Here is a 20,304-nt window from a genome sequence, read left to right as displayed (position 1 = left end):
ATTTTCTTAAAGATTTAACTGAATTTTAATGACCATAAGTTTATTAATTCCTTGTACGATTAATTTCATAAGAATCTTATTAGAGTAATAGCAATCTTAAATTGAATTTACACAATACAATTTAATATTTTTCATAATGATTGATCTGTTGTGTGTGTTGTAACATTTTTTGATAACTATTTACATTAGATTGTATTAACTATTGTATTTAATTTGTTCAAGTTTGGCGCACACATTCTTCTGGACAAATATGATTTATGGATATCAATATTAAAATGTAAATGTATCTTTGCTCGTGCACATTGAAAAAAATTATGGAAAAGTTTTTCTGAGATAAAAGTAAATCAATTTCAATTTTTAATTGAGTTAGTTAGCAAAAAAGACAGTGACATAAACCCAATAAATGTGATCCTATGAGGTGCTATTGTGTATTATTATTATTATTATTATTATTATTAAGAATACCACCTACTACCTCTACTCAAAGCCATTGTCATAAACAATCTTTTTTGCTTTGCAGCAAAAAAAAAAGGAGGATCTGCAAAAATATAGCCAAATGTGTGGTTTCGTCCCCAATTTTTGCTACATCGAATATAGGTGCCATCGTCACTCATTGCGGGTCTTTTAAGTTACATCTATTATCGCCCAGAAAATTGTTAAAAAAGATAATTTGATGAAGGCCTATACACCTTTTAATGTGATTCTGTTTAAAAGTTAAAATAATAATTTTTGTAATTTATAATAGGGAGGTGGTGGTTAGAATAGGCAACTGTTAATAAAATCATGTTTTCATGGAATAGTCATTTGTATGTACGGTGAGAAGTGAGAACTTCTTTACTACTTGATCGGCTCCTTATAGAGGATAGTATGTAAAAATTTATTTCAGATTTAATTTATGAATCATAATAAATATTAAGCTCCCTTAGGCAGATCTTGTTTTTCATTTATGTTTCTATTCCATTAGATAACAACAATTGCTAGAAAAAAAATGGATTTAAGTAGTATCTATGAAGATGGATTCTAAATGTAACATCTTTGGGTAAGAACATAATCATCACAAATATTTTCTTTTCTACCTATATACATTTGTTGTTGATTGGTAAATTTTTATTAGATAATTGATTTAATTTTCTACTTTCTCTTTCGGTTCTTATAATTTGATGCTTGAATGTGATCCGAATTTGGGTAACTCTACACTCTATGAAGTCGATGACTATGAGTGTCATATCGTATATTTATTATAAATCAAATAATGAATGATAATGACACTTCTTTTATGGTTTGGTTTCTTAATTAATTATTACTATTTAACAAATATATCAGGAAGAAATAACCATGTATGCTATTATATTTAATGAAGATTAATACATGTATGGAAATAACTCTGTCTTGTTTTTGTAGTTGTTACAAAATATTAAATATGTTTATGTATAAGTAGGCAACATCAATGATTAAAAGCAAGGTAGCGAAAATTAAGATTTTACATAGAATCGGAAAATTAATTAAAAATCGTAGAGCGTAAAATTGTAAAACGGAACGTAAGATTCTACCAATTATATAAATTTATCAATATCAATTATAAGAGTAATATAATATGATAAAATTAAATAATTTAAATAAAAATGAGAATTTAAATTTGACAAAAGTATCATAAATAATACTATAATGATAAAATAAAGATAAAGTAGCATAAATATATAATAAAATGTAACATTTGTAAAGTTTAAAGATAAAAATATAAACTAACCACAAGTCTAAAATTCAAAATAACAATATGTAACATCACAAATATAAAATAGATAACATAACATCATACTAAAAAATATAAAGACTAAAGCAATTTATTAAAGTCATGATCATGTTCTCCAACATTTTGATTTTCATTAGGAGGAAAGTTGAGAAGCTCATTAAAAGCATCATCATCAAGAAGAGGAATCCCCAAATCAATCAAAGGACCCCCATCTTTACCTCTATCTTCTTGAGGGGCTAAGTTTACATCATTTTGTGTGTCAAATTCTTTCATATTTTCCATCATATTTTCATCTTCCACAATCCATTCTTCATCTGAATCCAAATCTTCAAGGTTATATAATCAGCAGTATTTTTTGATGGCTTCTTTCTTGTCAATCTTGAATTGGTTATCACAAAAACAACATCATTCATTGTGCTTGTCTTCAAACGATTTCTTCTTTTCGTGTGAACCTAATAATATCAAATTTTACAAGTATTTATTTAATATATTAACATATGCTAATTAAAAAAATAGAATTGAATAATTAACTAATTTTATAATTTAAAAAATAAATTCCTAAGTTAATATCAAATTAAAAGTTTACCATCTCAAAAGCACTCCAATTGCGCTCACATCCTGATGAACTACAAGTCAAACTCAAGACACGGATAGCAAACTTTTGACGTTCTGGATGTTCATCCCCATAAGAATCCCACCATTGTGAGGGTGTTTTGGTTTTGAGAGCATTCTTGGCTACATCTCTACCAAAAAATTTAGCCTTACTCTTGAAATCTTCAAGTTGACTATTAATAATTGTAATGAGTGCAGGATCTCCCACAAGTATATCCAAACAATCATAAAGTCCTTTTTTAACATCATACTCAATCTTAAAATTAGGACTATAATGAATTTGTGGATTCAAATAATAGCCTGCAACATGCAAAGGCTTAAAGAGTTTGCTTGTCACATCTTGCATCAATAATATCCCACAAAGGTTTATAACTAAAGAAAAACATATAAATAGTGAATTAGACAATTAGTTAATTAGTAAATAATTAAATGATAAAACTGAGAGAAAAATGTTTACTTATTACTAGTTTTATTACCTTAGTTCAACACTTTGAAAAGTATCTTTAATCTTTTCTTTAGCACGATCAATTTCAGAATACATATATCCCATAGCTGCCTTACCCTCTGAATCCACTATACAAAGCACATAAAGAAGAGGATAAGCACCTCTCAAGCAATGGATAATGTTTCCCCAAAATGTTTTATCCAAAATAATATTTTCAATGTTTTTCCCATCTCTTGTCTTTGAGCACTTGCTTTCCGTCCATTCATCCGAGATGAACATTCTAATTATTGGATTCTTCTTCTCATTAAGACTACCCAAAGTAAGGTAGGATGTAGCAAATCGCGTCATACCTGGTCTCACAAAATCTCTTCCTTTGGTGTGCTATTGCAAAAGGGAAATTAGAGAAGTCCTAGAATATATGTAAGTAGTTAGCTTTCTTCCTTTGGCAATGGTGTCTTTGTGAAGATCTAGCTTCTTCTCAAAATCTTCAAGCATCAAATCAATACAATGAGCAGCACAAGGAGTCCAATAAAGATTTTTTCTCTTTTCCATCAATATTTGTCCTGCCTTTTTATAGTTAGCTGTATTATCAGTTAACAACTTGAACCACATTCTCTTCTCCCACTTCCTTTACAACTTCATCAATCATCTTAAATATCTTTTCAGCTGTTTTGCATATATGAGAAGCATTAATGAATTTCAAGAAAACAATTCCCTTAGGACTATTCACAAGAAAGTTGAGAATAGTTCTCCTTCTTTTATCCGTCCAACCATCTGTCATAATAGTGCATCCAGTTTTCTTCCATTCAACTTTATGTTCTTCTAATGTTAGTTTGGTTGACTCTACCTTCTTCTTCAATAATTTTTCTCTTAACTCATCATAAGAAGGTGGCTTGAATCCTAATCCATGGCGGGCAACCTTCTCAAACATGTTATGGTATTTTTCAGACCTTGCAACATTAAAGGGAATAGCATTATTGTAGATGAACGAAGCAATTTCATCACACGCCTCTTCCCTTAAGCCCTTCTTAAAAATTGAGTTGATTGTTGTTTGAGTGCTCACACCCCTTTTCTTAAAGAGACTTGCTGGTGTCTGTATTTCTTTTCCCTTTCTCTTCTCACCAACTAAGGCATCCCCTTCTTCTTCTACTCCTTCATCCTTACTTTGTATCTTTTCTTCAAATTCTCTTGTCTTCTTAACTAAATTTTTTTGCAAACCAACAACAATATCAAACATATCCTTTTTAACCTCATCAGAAACACCCATGCAAGGTTCAACATCTTTTTTTGTTCCTGCCAAATGATGTTTCAACCTATACACTCCTCCTATCACCACCTTATCACAATACTTGCATTTTATTTTTTTGGCATCTCCATCAACCGAAATTCCATGTTTCCAAGCTTTGTCACTCCTATTTCCTGCAGTATTTTTAGCGATTTTCTTGGATGCACAACCACGATCAATTTCAACTCTAGTATTATTGTTACCATTATCCGCATTTGAAGCCATATTAAACCTAAACAAATAGAAGTACATAATTTATAATCTATAGAATCTAAAATGAGAACACAGTAGCAATAAATTCACATTATTTTTAAAAGAAAATTTTGTAGTACATATCAAATTCACTACACTAAAATAAATAAACTTATAAACAAATATATAATTAACAATGTAAGCATTTAGGTTGTATGTAGCAATTAAAAAACTTAACTAGCAAAGCTTTAATAACAAAAAAATTAAATGAAAAACAAAGTTCCTAAATCCCAATCCAATTATGTTTCGTTGACATTTTCTACTTTTCTTATATTTGAGCACAGTACTATATATGTATTATATTGGTACTCCTTATTTATATTGGAATCTTTGAGATACAAAATTAAGAATGAGAGAGATTTTGGTAAGATATAGCACTACTCACATTCATTAATCACTGTCATATTTTTATTTTATCCTTAAACTATTAACAAAACAAAAGGCATAACAAAAATAGAGAGTAAGCTGAAGTTGATCCATGCCAAAAGAAAATTTTCCTAAACTTTCTTAGTAACAATATCTGAATCACTATCAAGGACAACATCATGTATATCATCAAGACACTCCTGAGTAATCTCCATGCACTTCTCAAGCAAGTCTTCATATAAATAAACAAAAATCAATACCTTCAAATAAAGCATCAATACCTTTATATAGATATTTTAATTCTTGAAAGTTATAAGCTGATATTTTACCTTGAACTATCTTAATATTAATAATCCAAATCATAAGTTTCTTCATCACTCTATCCATGGACTTCGTTGATCACTATTGGTTATTAATGATGGTAACGAAACTAAAACTAATTATATTTTTTAATTGTAAATTTGTAATGATGATAAATCACTAAATATGTTATTAATTTATTATGTACTTACCGGATGAGATTGCACAAGGTATCGCAGGTCCGTAGCGCACAAACATAGAACAGAGATGAATCATGCAGAGGCCACCACACTCATGGAGTCAGTCTCATAAAGCTGTGTTGACAAGAACTGAGAAGACAACAAGCTAATAATAGTAGAAGAAAAGTGTAAAATCATTGAATAAAAACCTCAAAAAAATGCAGAATACCATGGGTCAATGAGAGATTGAGAGTAGTGGAAGAGTGGGAGAGAGTCGAAATTCAAAAAGAATGGCAGAGATAAGTAACCGCTTAGGAAGTGCAACAGAAATCGAAGAGTTTTTAGTGAGATTCGGGTTGGGCCAGTCGGGTCGTCTCAAACCCGCAAATCCTCTTCTTCTGGATTTCCTTTTCTTTGAGGCGGTGGAGACGGCACGATTGCACGATTTCACGATCTTCCGCGGTGATTCCATGAATTTTAGCTTCACCAGGCGCGGAAGTAGAAACAGGAACGGGGATGACCTACGAACTCGTAACATCGTCCGTTTATACGAATAATAACGCGATTTTTGCTACCTTGATTAAAAGTATCTATTAGAGTACTTATTTGTTCCATTATTTGAGCTATTACATAGTATGTTTATCTTTTTAACAAATTTAATATTGGAGAAATCTTGCCCACATTGAATTGAAATATAAAAATAGATAAAATATCTATGTTGAATGTGCATACTAAAATTGGCCCTAAACAATTGCAACAAAAAGGATCATATAATATGTAATGATCTCTATAATTTTGTTGTCTTCTAATTTTATAATTTAAGTGTAGTTAACTATCTCTCAAGTAGTATGACTATTGAGAAAATTCATCTACTTTGCATTTTGGCAACCCATTGTTGGATTATAAATAGTTTTCAATTAAAATTCATGTAGTAACTTTAGCCATGTTGCATTTCGGCAACTCATTATTAGATATATTATGCTTTTGTATGACCTATAGATAAGCTAATTATTAATTACTTTTCTAAGAGCTTCGTATATTGGGTTTAGTGTTTGAATAGTTTTCACTCAACTCCATCATTGGATAAAATTAAATAGATATTATATAAGGTGAGAGAATCTTTATAGCAAATTTAAATTTTAAGAAAAAAGTAAAAAATCTAAAATGAACAGTCCATTTTATCCTATGTGTACGTACCTTTAAAATTACCCATTAGCGGTGGTTAATTCACAGACAAAATACGTGACGATCTAACTACTGATAATAGTGGTTGTGAGAGACTCCTATTACACAGTTTAGTTAACATACTCACAGAAGTTTCTTAGTTTTTCTTATTTTTAAGCCATATTGATTGAGTAGATTTTATGGGTTTATTTTGTGCCTGCAAGTATAATTATGTTCAAATTTCATTAATCATATCACTTATTGGTTAACATATAATATGTAGTAGTATTTTGAATAACTTACTCATAAGACTCACCTTGCATCTCCAACTCTTGAAAACTTGTTTTAACTTTTCGTTTGTTCTTTAATACATAAGAACTTCCTTCCTCTGAAATATCAAATAAAATACCAATTAAGTTGTTAAGATATTCTATTTAGCCAGTTGCTACCTCCCCACAACATAAGATATTTTTCAAACTATTAACTTTAATTTTTTTAAGTAATTATTAATACCACGGTTAGGTGACTATATTAAATGTTGTGGTAGGCTTAGAGAATGGGGGTTGAATCTATGCCTTCCTTTTAAGTTACTGAAAGACCCTTTAAAACAAATTTTCAATTCTGATTCTGTTTGTACTCAGCAGCGGAAATTTATGAGACAATTTATTTTTGTCTAATGAATATAAGAAAACAGAACATAGCAGAGAAGAGAAAAGCTAACACCAACATGTATCCTAGTTCGGTTACCTTGTGCTATGCAACCTACGTCCAGTCTCCTCCACAACAATGGAGGAATTTCCACTATAGTTAAAAGTATTACATACACCAATTCCACAGGATTGACACAATCCTTTCACACTCAAGTTCTAACCTAACTTGACATTGGTTATGATAATACCTAACTCTTTACTCTTAGTGCTGACCCAACTAAGAAAGAGATGCCTTATAGGTACAAGATAGAAGACACAGACATGCCTAAAGAAATCTGAAATAACTCTAGACTTTTCTCTCAAATATATCACTCAGCCTCTTTCCACTCTTGGCTTTTACTTGAGCTCTCTCATTATGCCTTTTCACTCAAAAAATTACAGAAAGATAAACATTGAAAAGTAAATTACAATCTGTAAATCATGAAGGAGATTGACTTTATCAACAGCCTCTTTGCTATGTGATAAATCAGATTTGAAAGCCTCTGATTTAGTTCTTCAATATTGGCCGAATGCTTCTTTGAAAGAAAGCATTATCCAAGTAGAGGAACTTCTTAAGGAAACTCTTCACAGAACAAAACCTCAATAACACTGGTTAACTCTCCTTGGCTACTGAATGAACAGCAAACCTCTTTTATCTTCTTGCATGTTGCTGGGCTGCTCTCCCTAGATCAACTTATTGACCTGTGTGCTTTCAGCTTACCACGTCACTTTTCCAGTTAATCCCCAAATTAGAAATTTGAGTATGACTTTTTCTTGCTTGACCGAAAGCCTCAGGAAAGCAAAGAAAAATATTTTCAATGGTGAACCCAGATCTGAACCCTTGAGATACTTCTTGGTCCCCAAGAAATAATCTTGACCATTGATATACAACAGCGATGAATAGAGATTACTTTCTTTATTTATCCCAAATTAGGGATTTTCAAGCTGTCTCCTTTTTGCTTGACCGAAGACATTTGAGTAGCAAAGAGAAAGTTGTTCAGTGGTAGACCCAAATCCGAACCATTAATAATGTGCTTTGGCTCCAAGAAACTCTGTGAACCATTTATTTACAGCAGCAGATATCAAATACTTCTTTCTTCATTTAACTGAAAATGGAATCACAGAAAGTTGGAGAAGGAGTGAAGAAATTAACATGCATGCAAATGGAAATAAATCACCTTTAACTTTTGACTCAACTTGATGGGTTTGATTTGTGTGATTAAACCATTGCTTTCTTTGATTAAGCTTTCTCTTTCTTTCTTCTTTTATGAAATGGGCAAGAAGAAGAACGAAGCTTTCTCTTTCTTTCTCTCTGAGGTTCTGACCTAAGCAAACTAGTGAGGTGCATTGGAAGGCTTCAACTTAAAAGGAGTAATCTTGGGCTTGTGTCGGATTTAATTCATTTAGCCTAGCTGTTTTCTTGGCATTGTTTTCCATGGGCTTCATTGGTTAGAAAGACCCATCAGCAATATTTTTTGTTTCCTTGCATTTGGGCTGCTGTTTCTTTTTATTTTGGCCTGCATCACTTTATCAAACATAATTAAAAACTAATTGGTTGATTAACCCAATAAAATAATGTTTGTCATCATCAAATTAATTTAGTTAATTTCTTAACTCAACAATCCCCCTTGATGACAAACATAATTAAAACATTAATCAAAAGTAATTGAATTTGAATAAAGTTGTGAAACTTCCGTTTGAGTGATGTTATTTGCTTTTATTTTGCCCCCCTTTCTCTTTCAAGAGTTGCTCCCCCTAAATTTATGCTCTTATCTTCTTTCTTGTTTGTATATACTTATTGGAAACACAATAAAATACTATATACTGTCCATGGATGCAGCAAACAGTAATAGTTTCAAACAGTTATAACATCTCATGAAACAGGACTAAGGGATTTTACAAAAAATAGCCAAAAGTTTAGCCTAAAACTAAATCAAATTATCTCAGCAAAAATAATAATTATCCAGCTCAAGCTTTAACCAAAACAGAGCATCAAGACTAACAAGGGCAAAATAGCAACAGATCATATAAAGCAAAATTTTAAAATCTTCATATGCTACTACTCCTCCTTTTGTCATCAAGGGTGGAACAAAAAGACACAGCAAAACAGTAATGATCAATTCAAGTTCTGATGCCCAAAACTAGAGTACAAGGCAGCTTATCATGTACGACAGATTCATAAACTGAAATTCACTTTCAGAAAATCATATGACAGCACATTCAAAATTCACATGACAACAGCTAATTTAAAAAATATCACAGTAGCAGCAATCAAGATTCACAATAAAAATTCAGCAGCAATCAAAATTCACAATCATGCTACTCATACTCATACAGCCACTCTATCTCTAGATTTTCTGAGAAAGTTTTCATGCTTGGTGGCTAGTTTTCTTTGCTCCTTACTCATAGTCATCATCATCTTCATCAAGAACCACCCTTTCAGAATGAGTGGGTCTTTTTTTTTTTTTGTTTCACTGAACCATCTCCTTTTAGACATGAATGTCTATTTCATATGACTCATTGTTCAAAACAACACAAAAAATATTCAAAAATACAAGTTAAGAACATGCCATAAGGAAGGACTTTATCTTTCTCACTTCGAACAGAATCAAACATTCATCTAACCATTAAATAAGCAAAAGAGATTTCTGTTGTTGTGAGAATAGCATACAAAACTAGAGTATCAGTGTAAGACACCCTTTGATATGAGACACCCTTTCATCCCATTTTCCAAATGTATAAGCGCATGAACCAACATCAGTGTATTTCAAAGAATAGCTGGTGGTTTCATTATTCAGAATTATGTCATTGCCTTTTACATAGAAATGAATAGTCTCCTCATGGTAAGTCATGTTTGCATAAAATTCCTTGACAAAAAAAAAAAGATACACTGGCTTTTTGGTTTTAAAAGTGATTCCAATCCAAAAATTTCAAGTTTTCAACAAAAAAACCTTTCTTTTTCAGATTAGATAAATCAACAATAAAATTTGGACACAAGATGTGATGAGCAATAATCCCTTCATAGAAATCATTATTCAAAAACTTGACCTCACAAGATAAAAGAAAATCAGTTTAGAATTTAAAAATCTTTATTGAACTTAGAGTTAAAATGAAATTAAAGAAAACCTCTTTTGGACATAAACTGAAATACATAAGCCAACAAAAAATAAACATGTAACATTCATATTGGGCCCATAGGTGGTTTGAATTAAGGAAACACATATGACCACCCATGATATGAATTTTGAGGTTGGCCAAGATAAATCTACCTTTGCAACACTTTCAGAACACGCTGATTTGAAGAGAACTAATCTTCACTTGCCTAGAATTGTCTCATACCTGTTTATGAGACAAAAATTCTAACAAACACATCAGCAACCTTTAAACAAATAATCATAACTTAAAATCTCTAGATTAGTCCTAAGTATGTAGAATCTGTCTTCAGCAAGTGGTTTTGTGAAAATATCTGCTAATTACTTCTCCTATTTAACAAATTGAATGCTAATATTTCCCTTTTAAATATATTATTTTATTGAGTGAAATCTCACTTCAATATGTTTAGTCCTAGAGTGTAAAACTGCATTTTTAATTGTGAGAATGATACCTTTACATCTTGAAAAATCATTTCAATAGATTCAATCTCTTTCTCGTTATATTTGATTGAAAATTTTCATATCCTAACAACATACACTTTAAAATGCCCATCAAACTTTTTTGGATTCATATCAGTTACTAAATCATATTGTTCTTCCATTTATTCCAGGTTCGGTAGTAACTTGATAACAAAAAAATTTTTGTGAGGTATCTTCATAAAATGCTTAATTGCTAGGAACGCGGAACAAGCTTTTTAAATGGAATAAACATCCTTTGAGTAACATGTTCTAAATATTTTGAATATTTTAGACTTACTCGAATTGTAAAGTGTTTTTTGTTTATTTACATGACTTTTTTACTTGATCCCTCATAAGTCATGATGCCATTTGACAACCGAATAAATTATATACTTGTCAAATAATATATTTATACACTTGTCAACCAACTAATCATATACTAATTGTTTATTATATATAAACAGATAAATTAAGCATTTTACTTACTGCATAATGCAAAATTACTCGTTATATTATTGTCATCATATTTCTAAACTCAATATATATAAATAACAAAAATATTATTGTACAACTTCTGCGTTTTCTTCATATTTCTATTATTAACTGCATATACTCAATTACTTATTCGTACTCTGGTCGCTAATAAAAATATAAAAAAAATACTATAAAAGTATTAAAATTTATTGTTTTAATTATTATTCAGTTATTAATTTAATTTTTTTAATCTAATAATTTAATATATATTTTATCTTATTTTTTAAATATTTATTTATTTAATAATATAAAATAATAAATTTTTGATGATTTTTTAACTTTTCTCAATTATAAAAATGATTTTTTAAACTCAATTGAAGAGTAGCTTAGGCTTATTGAGCCGCTATTAAAAATAAATACGGGTCTTTATTGTGAAACACCGTTGGACTTGTCATTTCATATTCCTAGCTAGCGCAGTGGTGAGCTAAGCTACCCCGTTGGTTGGACTCGTCGTTTCATATCGCGCAACACTTAAACGGTGGCTGCGCGCCATTGTCCAGCTACGACGGGGACGATGACGGCAGAGATGGTTAGGGTTCGCGTAGTGTTTGAGGAGGGCCACATGCTGAGCAAGTCGAAGAAGAAAGAAGGACTGAAGCGCTGCTGGCTCCTCCTTAAACCCCAATACAAGACCATCTCCGATCTCTCCTCGCATCTCCAAAACGCGTTCAAGCTCCATCGCACTTGCCCTAACGGCATCACTCTCTATGTAATGTTTTCACTCTGGGGACACCACTCTCTATTCTCTCCTTAATATAAACCCTTTGATGGTGATAAATGAGTTTTGTGATCAGGGGTGTAAGTAATGTTTATTTTTGTTAATTGAGTGGTTGAATTATGCTCACATTTATGGTGGCAAAATAAAGGTTTGTATGGTTGGTTTAGATTCTATTACAGTTTGATTGTAAATTTTTGTTTTCAAAGATATTTGAAATGAACTGAATTTGCAACTTTCAAAGTTGTGACTCTGTTTAGGACATGCAAACTGGAATTTGACCATGCTATAACCTAGAGAATGTGTTGTAGAAGTTTTTATCGAAGCTATTTACTTTGATGAGTATCGATTTATGATTTTATCTTTGGTTTTTTACTTTTATTTTTAAATGCAGATGGATGGTTTTGTTTTACCACCTTTTGAGTCTACTAGTATTTTGAAGGATAAGGACATTATCTGGTGAGTTTGTTCTTGATTTTTTCCTAACTCTTTATATTTTTTCTTTGTATTTTTTCATTGCTTTGTAATATTTGTTGTTCCATATGTACATGATAGTGTGAAAAGAAAAGGGAGCATGTTAATTGATAAGCCTGATACACCGATATCTGCACCTAATGAGCATCAATCCATAGAGCTTGCAAAGCTTCTTGCAATTGAGGGGCCTCAAGATAAGGAGGCTGGAAGACATGAAACTGATTCGGAGGAGGATGGCAGCGGCCAATTTGGTGATACAATTTATGCAGAACCTGAAATAGATGGCAATGTAATCTCAAAGAAGAGAAAAGCATCAAAGAAGCTCAAGAGCCCGAGGTCTGTTTCCCTTATCCAAAATTTTTTCATTTTTATTCATACAAGCAGTATACAGATAAGTAAGAGCTAAATAATTCTTTACAAGATATTTTCTTGAAGCTGTAATTGAAATTTGTATGCATTGATTCTGAAACGATGACTTAATTTTTCCATTGTTTTTTTTTCTCTTCAGTCAGAAAAAGATGAAGTTGTCTTCGCCAAATAAGTTGACAGTCACTGAGGTTCATGAGGAGGAAAAGGAAAATGGAACCCCCACTCATAACAAATTGAGTCTTTCCAAGAAGGAGAATGACAAGTCATCTAATTTATCTAGCCAGAAAAAGAAGTCTAAAAACCTTAAATCCCAAAAACAGAGTAATGACAAAAGTGAGCCTATGCATGATGAGAAAAGGTGCATTTTCATTCCAAATTTATCTAGTTAATCAAATATTTAACTGGTTCTTGTGTTTTTTTAGGTCATTAGAGATATTTATGTATTCCATCCAGATTTTGGTTTATTTGTCTAGAGCCCCTTCTTTAAGCCAATTTTGAAACCATCTTCCTATGATGAATGTCTCTGTTTCCATCATATTGGAACTATGATTTTTCTGCTCATTTTTTCTTCTACGTTGTATAGGTTACCTCAACCTCAAGGTGATGGTGGAAGTGGCACTAAGAAGGTACTAACTTATTTCCACGGTTTCAAATTCAGATGCATTGTTTTGTTCCATTGTTAAGACGGATAGGTTTCTGCACTGGTTTGACGAGATGACTCTTGCACATTTGGACAATAGTTATACCTTGCACATCATTGATAGGGCTAATTTGTTTTATTCTTTTTGTTTTTTAAAAAAGAAAAAAATTCCTTAGGCAATATAACAGCATGTCTTTTATTATTAGTTCAAGGAATTATACTGTAGCCATTGTAGATTATTTGGTGTGTAATTATTTAGGAATCTCCCATGTTCATGGATTTCCTCTCCATATACTGATTTATTAATTTTTTCTTTTTATTGTTCGATATTCTGCCGGCCCATCCTGATAAGAGAGAGGGGATAGGAGGAAACTTTATATTAATTTTCACTTTCTCTTAACTCGTTTTTGGTCAGACGCCTAGCAGAAGTGCTCGACGAAAGAAAGCTAAGAGAAAATGGCTGAGGGAACAACTAAAATCAGAGAAGGAGAAGGTAATCTGATCTCGTGATGTTAATGCAGATCTTATTTACTTTTTACATGCAAATAGGAAATGGATTCGTCTTAATTTGAATTGTGTGTGGGAATTCACTTTAGTCCGTAGACCAAGTCTAGTTAGTAAGATAAGCTTCCTAGTTCTTAGTGTTCGGGAATTGGCATCATATGTCAGTTTAGTTGGAGGTCTCTTGTCATATTTGATATTTGCACATGTATTTAGTCTTTCTTTCTGAAAGAAATTATTCTGTTCAAATTTTCAGCTGCATCAGAGTCCAGCAGTTGAGAAAGATGTTCAGAAATTGCCTGCCAAAAATAATAACTGCAGTGTCTCTAATGCACCACAATCTGATGAAGAAAGTGAAGCAGAGGATGACATTGTTCCTGTTGAAATCAGACCAGGGCACATTCGCTTTCAGTCACTTAAGAAAGGTTTTGATGCCGTCTTCCTTCTCCAAAGATATTTTCATGAAGGAGCAGGTGCTTCTTTTTGCTTTAGAATTGCTTCACGATCTGACATATGCTTATTATATGATCTGTTTGATGCAGATCAGGAAGCACCACAGAATCAGATCCCAGTGGTTTGTTCAATTTTCCTCGATAAGACTTGCTGGTTTTGCTGTGTTTTTACCTAACACGAGTCAATATCAATATGTGAAAAGATATATTTAAGTTTGCACAAAATCCATGTTATAGACAATGTTTGCATTTGAACTTCATTTGCTTTATCTATTTGGGTATCTAGACTGTAGTTTTTGATGGAGGTCCATAAATGTCCACTCAAAACTGGCTTGAGATTAATTAAGGGTACAAAATTTCTCAAATAGTTTTTTCTTTGCTTCTAGTTTCTATATTAGGTGTGTTGGATACTCCAGTGTGTTGTATACTCCCTATCTTTTCCCCACTGAATTCGGAACTCCAATCTCCCTTTCCCCCAACTCATGTTCATAGCCTAGTACCAAACTACTTAGTCCCAGCTTTAAGTCCATTGTTTAGGTATCAGGAGATGTGCTGCAATATATTACAGTATTTTGTATTTTATTGATGTGTATACATTATCTGGATGTTTCAGGAAACAAGTCAGTGGAATGGAATTACCAGCAAGAAGAAGGGTCAGAAATGGGGTAAAGAGAGCACCTGGCCTCATAAACAGGATGCATATGCACATTCCAGCCAAGATTATCATACTGTTCAGAATGTTGAAAAGAAACATGCGTCCAAGGCTATCGATTTTGACAAGCTTACACCATATACAAGCTTGCCCAAGGTTTGTTTCTGTTCTTGCTAGTGTGCGATGTTGTCTTGCTAAGCACCTGAGAAAATTAAGCACCAGCATTGGGATGTGGGTCCTTTAAGCTATTTCTAATTATGCCATTCAAAAGTTCAATTTCCTTATTCCACTTTTGTGCTTTTGTTCAGTAAATTCTGTTGTTTTGTCCTCTTGTGGTGCTATTAAGTTGCTTTTCATATGCTGCAGGAAGGTGATGTCATTGCATATCGATTAATTGAATTGTCATCATCTTGGACACCTGAGCTTTCTTCCTTCAGAGTAGGTGTCAACACTGCATTTGGACTATTTATACAAAACCTTACTGTTGGAAGCTTAATATATGATGCATTTATGTCCTCTAGGTTGGGCGCATAACAAAGTACAATGCTAAATCAAACAGAGTTTCTCTGGAACCAGTTTCAGAATATCCGTTTGAGTTTAAGAAGAAAATAGATGACGATGCATCTTCTGTACAGTTTGATCCATCTCCTTATGGAGAAGATGGTTCTCTAGAGGTGAAGTTCTTTCATATGGTCTCTTTGTTTTTCTTTCATATATACACACACACACTCTTTTTGTTTTGGACCAAAAAACCCCACATTTTTCTTCCTTATTCAATTTATAGTTATGAGTAGTTGGTTTTTTTTTTATCAACCACATTAATCACTACTTTAACTTTTCTCTGTTACTTATTAATCTCTCTCCATTATTTTTTCTTTACTTGAATATTATTTTCTATTTTCGTGTATTGAAATAACTTATAAGTGATTAAAAACCTTAATAATAATTATCAATAAATTTAAGTAATATTGTCAAAAGTTTTGTAATATATAGTTAATTAATGTTAATTCACATGTTTAATAATACTTGAAATCATAAGGATCCACATTTTTACCAAACTATTGGAGATGCCTGGTTTATTTGAATGTGATATGTTGATCAAACTATATATACAAAGAAAACTAATCTAAAGAAATATTGCACCATTTGGAGGATGAATATGTTGCGGCCCATGTATACATTTAATTTTATTCTTGTTCATGGCATGACATAAAACCTAGAAAATGAGTGATTAAAAATCTTGTCAACAGCTGCTTCTGCTACTTATTTGAATGAAAATGACCAATCATTTTCTTCTACAGATAGATTATTTATCACTTGCTGAAGTTCGTATGGTTAGTCATGGCAACAACTCGAATTCATCAGCCATAGCTGGTTCTAATAATGATTGGGATCATCTTACAAAACCATCTAATGGTAGCATTAACAAAAAATGTTCGGGTGATCAAACTGCTGTGGGAAGCTCTGAACCGGTGAACAGAGGTCATACCTCTGCTAAAGGTAATGTCCACTGATGAACTTTTGGTGTATAGAAATATAAAAACATTCTTGAATTCTTGATTAACTAAAGTTAGCTTGTGCTATCTTTACAGAAAATGGAGCAGTAAATGTGTGGGATGAAATTAACGAGGCATTAACAGCAAAGAAGGTGAAACTGTCACAGGCAAATTGCTGGCGCAAAGAAGAAAGTTCAAGCTCACAGTCATGGTCCCAAAGAGCCTTGAGATGCAGTGCACTAGGTCCAACAATGGCGATGCTAAGATCCCAGAATGGACTTAATTAACAGCCTACATCTCGGCCGATTTCTGCAGGGCTGGCGTCGGATTTCTATGGAAATACATTTTTTATTTTGGTATATATGGACAACTTTTCTACATTACCATCTACAACACTGTTGCATGTCCTGTTTTCTGCATTATGATGGGGATGAATTTTGAACACTTAATCTTTTAATCCGTCTTTTGGATGTTAATACATGCAATCCTCCTGAAAAAGCAGCAGAAAATTGAATCAACTGCTCAATTTCTAAGGTACCTCGTTTTTAAATTTTAACCATATATAAAAAACTAACACATAAAATTGTTGGCAAATCAAGTTTTATTTATTTATTGGAATAGGTTTGGCTGTAAATAATCAAATGAAAATAATGGTTCTAAAGCTTAATCTCTGTTTATTAGCAGAAGCAATGAACAAACAAGGATCTTAAGTTTTGATCACAATTTAGCCATATCAACAAAGTTTGCATAAATTCAATGTTCTCCCTCTTTGTTCTATAGAGTGATAAGACAAGATGATGGGTTTTGGCGGGTTTTGAATGAGTAGATGAAGATGATTCATGCTATCACTGGTTAAATGAATTAAAATAAACAAGATCTTCAGAATGAGTAATCGCTTAAGATTCAGCTATATTGAATAATTTATAGAAATTTACACAGGATGAAAGTGAAGTGCTAATCAGTTAGTCTCTCTCACAAATCTCACTGAGGTTCAACATCTGAATTTATGGTATCAGCATTTGATGTTACACAATCAGACTGTCTGCAACTATAATCGTCCTTCACATTATCAATTTATTATCTAAGTCAGGCAAACAAAAGGACTGTGATCTTACCAGGTTCTTGTGGAGCTGAGATGATTCATTAATGGACGATAGCAGCACCCGAGGTAGCGGATTACTCCCCCGACGCTCTGCTATTGAGAGGGAGGATCCTTCCATCTCGAACCAGGAGCTCGCCCCTCCCAAACCATCGTTAGCCAATAATGTTTCCGGCATTGAGGAGACTTCTTTGTGAAGTAACGAGGAGCTCTCGGCGAAAGGCACGTCTTCGGTTGATTCCATGCCAGAAGGTGATGGCTGCCTAGATGACACAAATGATAAATCAGACCAATTCCCTGAGGAAGGTGAAAATGTGAAAGAACTTGCATAATCGGAGCTTGAAGGCGAAAGCGTTGGCGATTTGTTCCACGGAAAAGGATTCGAAGCAACACCAGAAATAGATGACAGTGATGAGTCTGTGGCTTTAGGAGTATCCTCCACAACTATTGCGTCTGAATTGTTATTATTATTCAAATAACATTCAAAGGAATGATTAGATGACGGTGACAAAGGCTCAATCTCAGAGTTTCGCTTCTCTTCTTCGCCGTCTTCGATATTCACACATTTGGGAGAACTAAGCAACTCTCTCATGACTCCTGTAGCAAGCTTCTGCCTCAGTATTCCCCATCCGTGCTCCTTCGCCGGCACACAAGTCTCCGACCCTGCACAGTCGGCAACTGCCTTGTAAAAGATCTCAAAATCCAAATCATACGCCCCAACTTTTCTTGCACCAATATCGGCAGCCTTGCCAATTTCCACCCCTTCTTTCTCGGAATCACCCGAAGACAGAGCAATCCAAAACTGAGGTGTTTCCTCACCTTCATGGATCGTCAAAATAGGTCCCTTAGCCCTCTCATACCGGACTACCTGAAGCGCTGCGCCTCGCGCGTTGGAGGACATCACCGGGCTGCAGTTTTTGCCAATCCAAACATAGATTGTAGAGGGAACATGGACAACGAAAGAGCCACGAGAATCGAGCGCTTTCGCGCCCGGCTGATTAACCGTCTTTGGTACCAAATGAAGAGGATCGTATGGCGAATGAGGCGCCATTCGGTACATCCTTTGAATAGAATTGGGGCTAGCAGGCAGAGCGTGGACCCTTTTTTGACACTGAAGAAGCTGACATGCAAAACCCATGTTTGGATTTGTCACTCCCCTTGCATTCTTGACATACTGGAAAGCATCTTCAAAGCTTTGTCCCTCCCTCCACATGAGGTAGGCAATGACGAGAGAGGACGACCGCGAAACGCCTTGACAGCAATGGACGAGAACGCGGCCGCCCTGCTCTCGAACATCTTCAAAATAGTCGAACACATCATACAGAATACTTGTTATATCCTCCGAAGGACTGTCCTGTAACCAGAGTGTTTTGTAAACAAAGTCGCTTTTGAAATACTCCGCGCAAACGTAACCAACGCAGTTCAGCACATGAGTGATTCCATTCTGCCTAAGGAGCTCATGGTTCTTGGCAACCGTGTCGCTTCCTAAGTATATATGCTCCGCGATTCTAGAACATTCTTTGTCATAGAAGGCCAGTTTGTCTCTCTTGAACTGAAAATCTTTGGTGGGTTGACTGGAGTCCAACTGTCTTATAGACCCTCTTGGTGTCTGGGGAACTGGCCAAACGCCAAGATCGTCGGATCCTGCGCTTGGCCATTCCTCGACACTGGGCTTTCTTATGGAAAGAGGCTGAAGAGGTGGCAAAAATGGCCTTGGCTTTGTGTTTGGTGGTTGTGGTGGTGCCTTGTGGCGGCTGCTCGGAGACCTATCCGTCCATGAAACCGAACGGGAATAGGTTCTCCGAGCAAGAGTGCCGCTACCAGAGGGCTTGTTTATTTTTCCTTCTTCTCCTAACATCTCCAAAAGGGTACTACTAACTACTAACTATTATATATGCTATCTTGGTGACAAAAGATAGAAACTTGATTCACACTCATGAATGAATTTCCACAGAATAGAATACGAGAGAGAGAAAAAAAAAAAAACTAGGAAAATGGTGGGTGTTTCAAAATCATGGTAAAATGGTAGGTAGTTGCAGTTTTTGAGTCTACAACCTTGTGTTCCATATTTCCCACCTAAACCCCTTGACTATGTCTCTATCTCTGAGGAGGCAACTACCCCGATAAACCATTGGTGATTATATATAGACCCATTCTGTAGTCTATTTTTGTCCATATTTTGACGTCTAATTTTTATTTACTTTATTCTTTATAATAAATTTTAAATATTTATATTGACAATTAGATACTAAATTTTTAAATATTATAACAACTATATATATATATATATATATATGGATAATATAATAGTAATGGGATCACGTAACGACGTGTTTGGTATGTTAGATTATTCTATAGCGGTTATGTGTATAACTTGACTGGTTGAGCTTCGACATGTCTCCCTTGTGGACCACCAAGTTATAAAATTTGCATCTTCTTCCATCGCCACCCTTTTTTGACCCTTTGCTATTGTATGTGTTTTTCGTATGCTTATTTTAATGTATATTCTTTCTTATTATAATATCCTTAGTCACAGCCATCCTTTCTTTGACCACAACGGAAACGGCAACATCTTTTACATGTTCCACATGACAGAAACTTTCTTAGCTGTTTATGTAATACTACAGTGGAACTTGGAAATATGACAATAGTAAAAAATAATAAATAATAATTCGGCAACTAAGCCGATATTGAATTTAAAACATTTTCGTTAAACTAA

At 33.6% G+C, this 20,304-nt stretch overlaps 2 protein-coding genes and 1 pseudogene across 2 annotated transcripts; 1 reads left to right on the top strand and 2 right to left on the bottom strand.

The window, feature by feature from the left end:
* Window positions 1-1,831: 1,831 nt before the first annotated feature.
* LOC130956762 (uncharacterized) lies at window positions 1,832-4,317 on the bottom strand (annotated as a pseudogene).
* Window positions 4,318-11,562: 7,245 nt separating this feature from the next.
* Window positions 11,563-17,004, top strand: LOC130955241 (coilin). The gene is made up of 13 exons (XM_057882057.1): window positions 11,563-11,896; window positions 12,297-12,361; window positions 12,458-12,712; window positions 12,885-13,103; window positions 13,329-13,371; window positions 13,801-13,878; window positions 14,143-14,311; window positions 14,429-14,460; window positions 14,952-15,146; window positions 15,357-15,428; window positions 15,512-15,664; window positions 16,292-16,490; window positions 16,583-17,004. Exons 1-13 carry the CDS (start codon window positions 11,702-11,704, stop codon window positions 16,771-16,773), a joined length of 1,866 nt encoding a protein of 621 aa, XP_057738040.1. The 5' UTR covers window positions 11,563-11,701; the 3' UTR covers window positions 16,774-17,004.
* LOC130955240 (protein-tyrosine-phosphatase MKP1-like) lies at window positions 16,323-19,703 on the bottom strand. Its single transcript, XM_057882056.1, has 2 exons — window positions 17,602-19,703; window positions 16,323-16,976 (listed from the first exon to the last, which is right to left on the bottom strand). The coding sequence occupies exons 1-2, from the start codon at window positions 19,441-19,443 to the stop codon at window positions 16,959-16,961; spliced, it is 1,860 nt and encodes a 619-aa protein (XP_057738039.1). The 5' UTR covers window positions 19,444-19,703; the 3' UTR covers window positions 16,323-16,958.
* Between the last annotated feature and the right edge of the window lie 601 nt (window positions 19,704-20,304).

This window comes from Arachis stenosperma, chromosome 10 (assembly GCF_014773155.1).
Source record: "Arachis stenosperma cultivar V10309 chromosome 10, arast.V10309.gnm1.PFL2, whole genome shotgun sequence".
NCBI classification, from domain to species: Eukaryota; Viridiplantae; Streptophyta; class Magnoliopsida; order Fabales; family Fabaceae; genus Arachis; species Arachis stenosperma.
This window is presented reverse-complemented; position numbering and strand designations above follow the sequence as displayed.

Coding starts and splice junctions, on each gene's coding strand:
- LOC130955241 (XM_057882057.1), top strand. CDS start 11,702: ATGACGGCAGAGATGGTTAGGGTTCGCGTAGTGTTTGAGGAGGGCCAC. Junction 13,104..13,328: donor CCTATGCATGATGAGAAAAG/GTGCATTTTCAT, acceptor TACGTTGTATAG/GTTACCTCAACCTCAAGGTG. Junction 14,312..14,428: donor CTTTCAGTCACTTAAGAAAG/GTTTTGATGCCG, acceptor TGTTTGATGCAG/ATCAGGAAGCACCACAGAAT.
- LOC130955240 (XM_057882056.1), bottom strand. CDS start 19,443: ATGTTAGGAGAAGAAGGAAAAATAAACAAGCCCTCTGGTAGCGGCACT.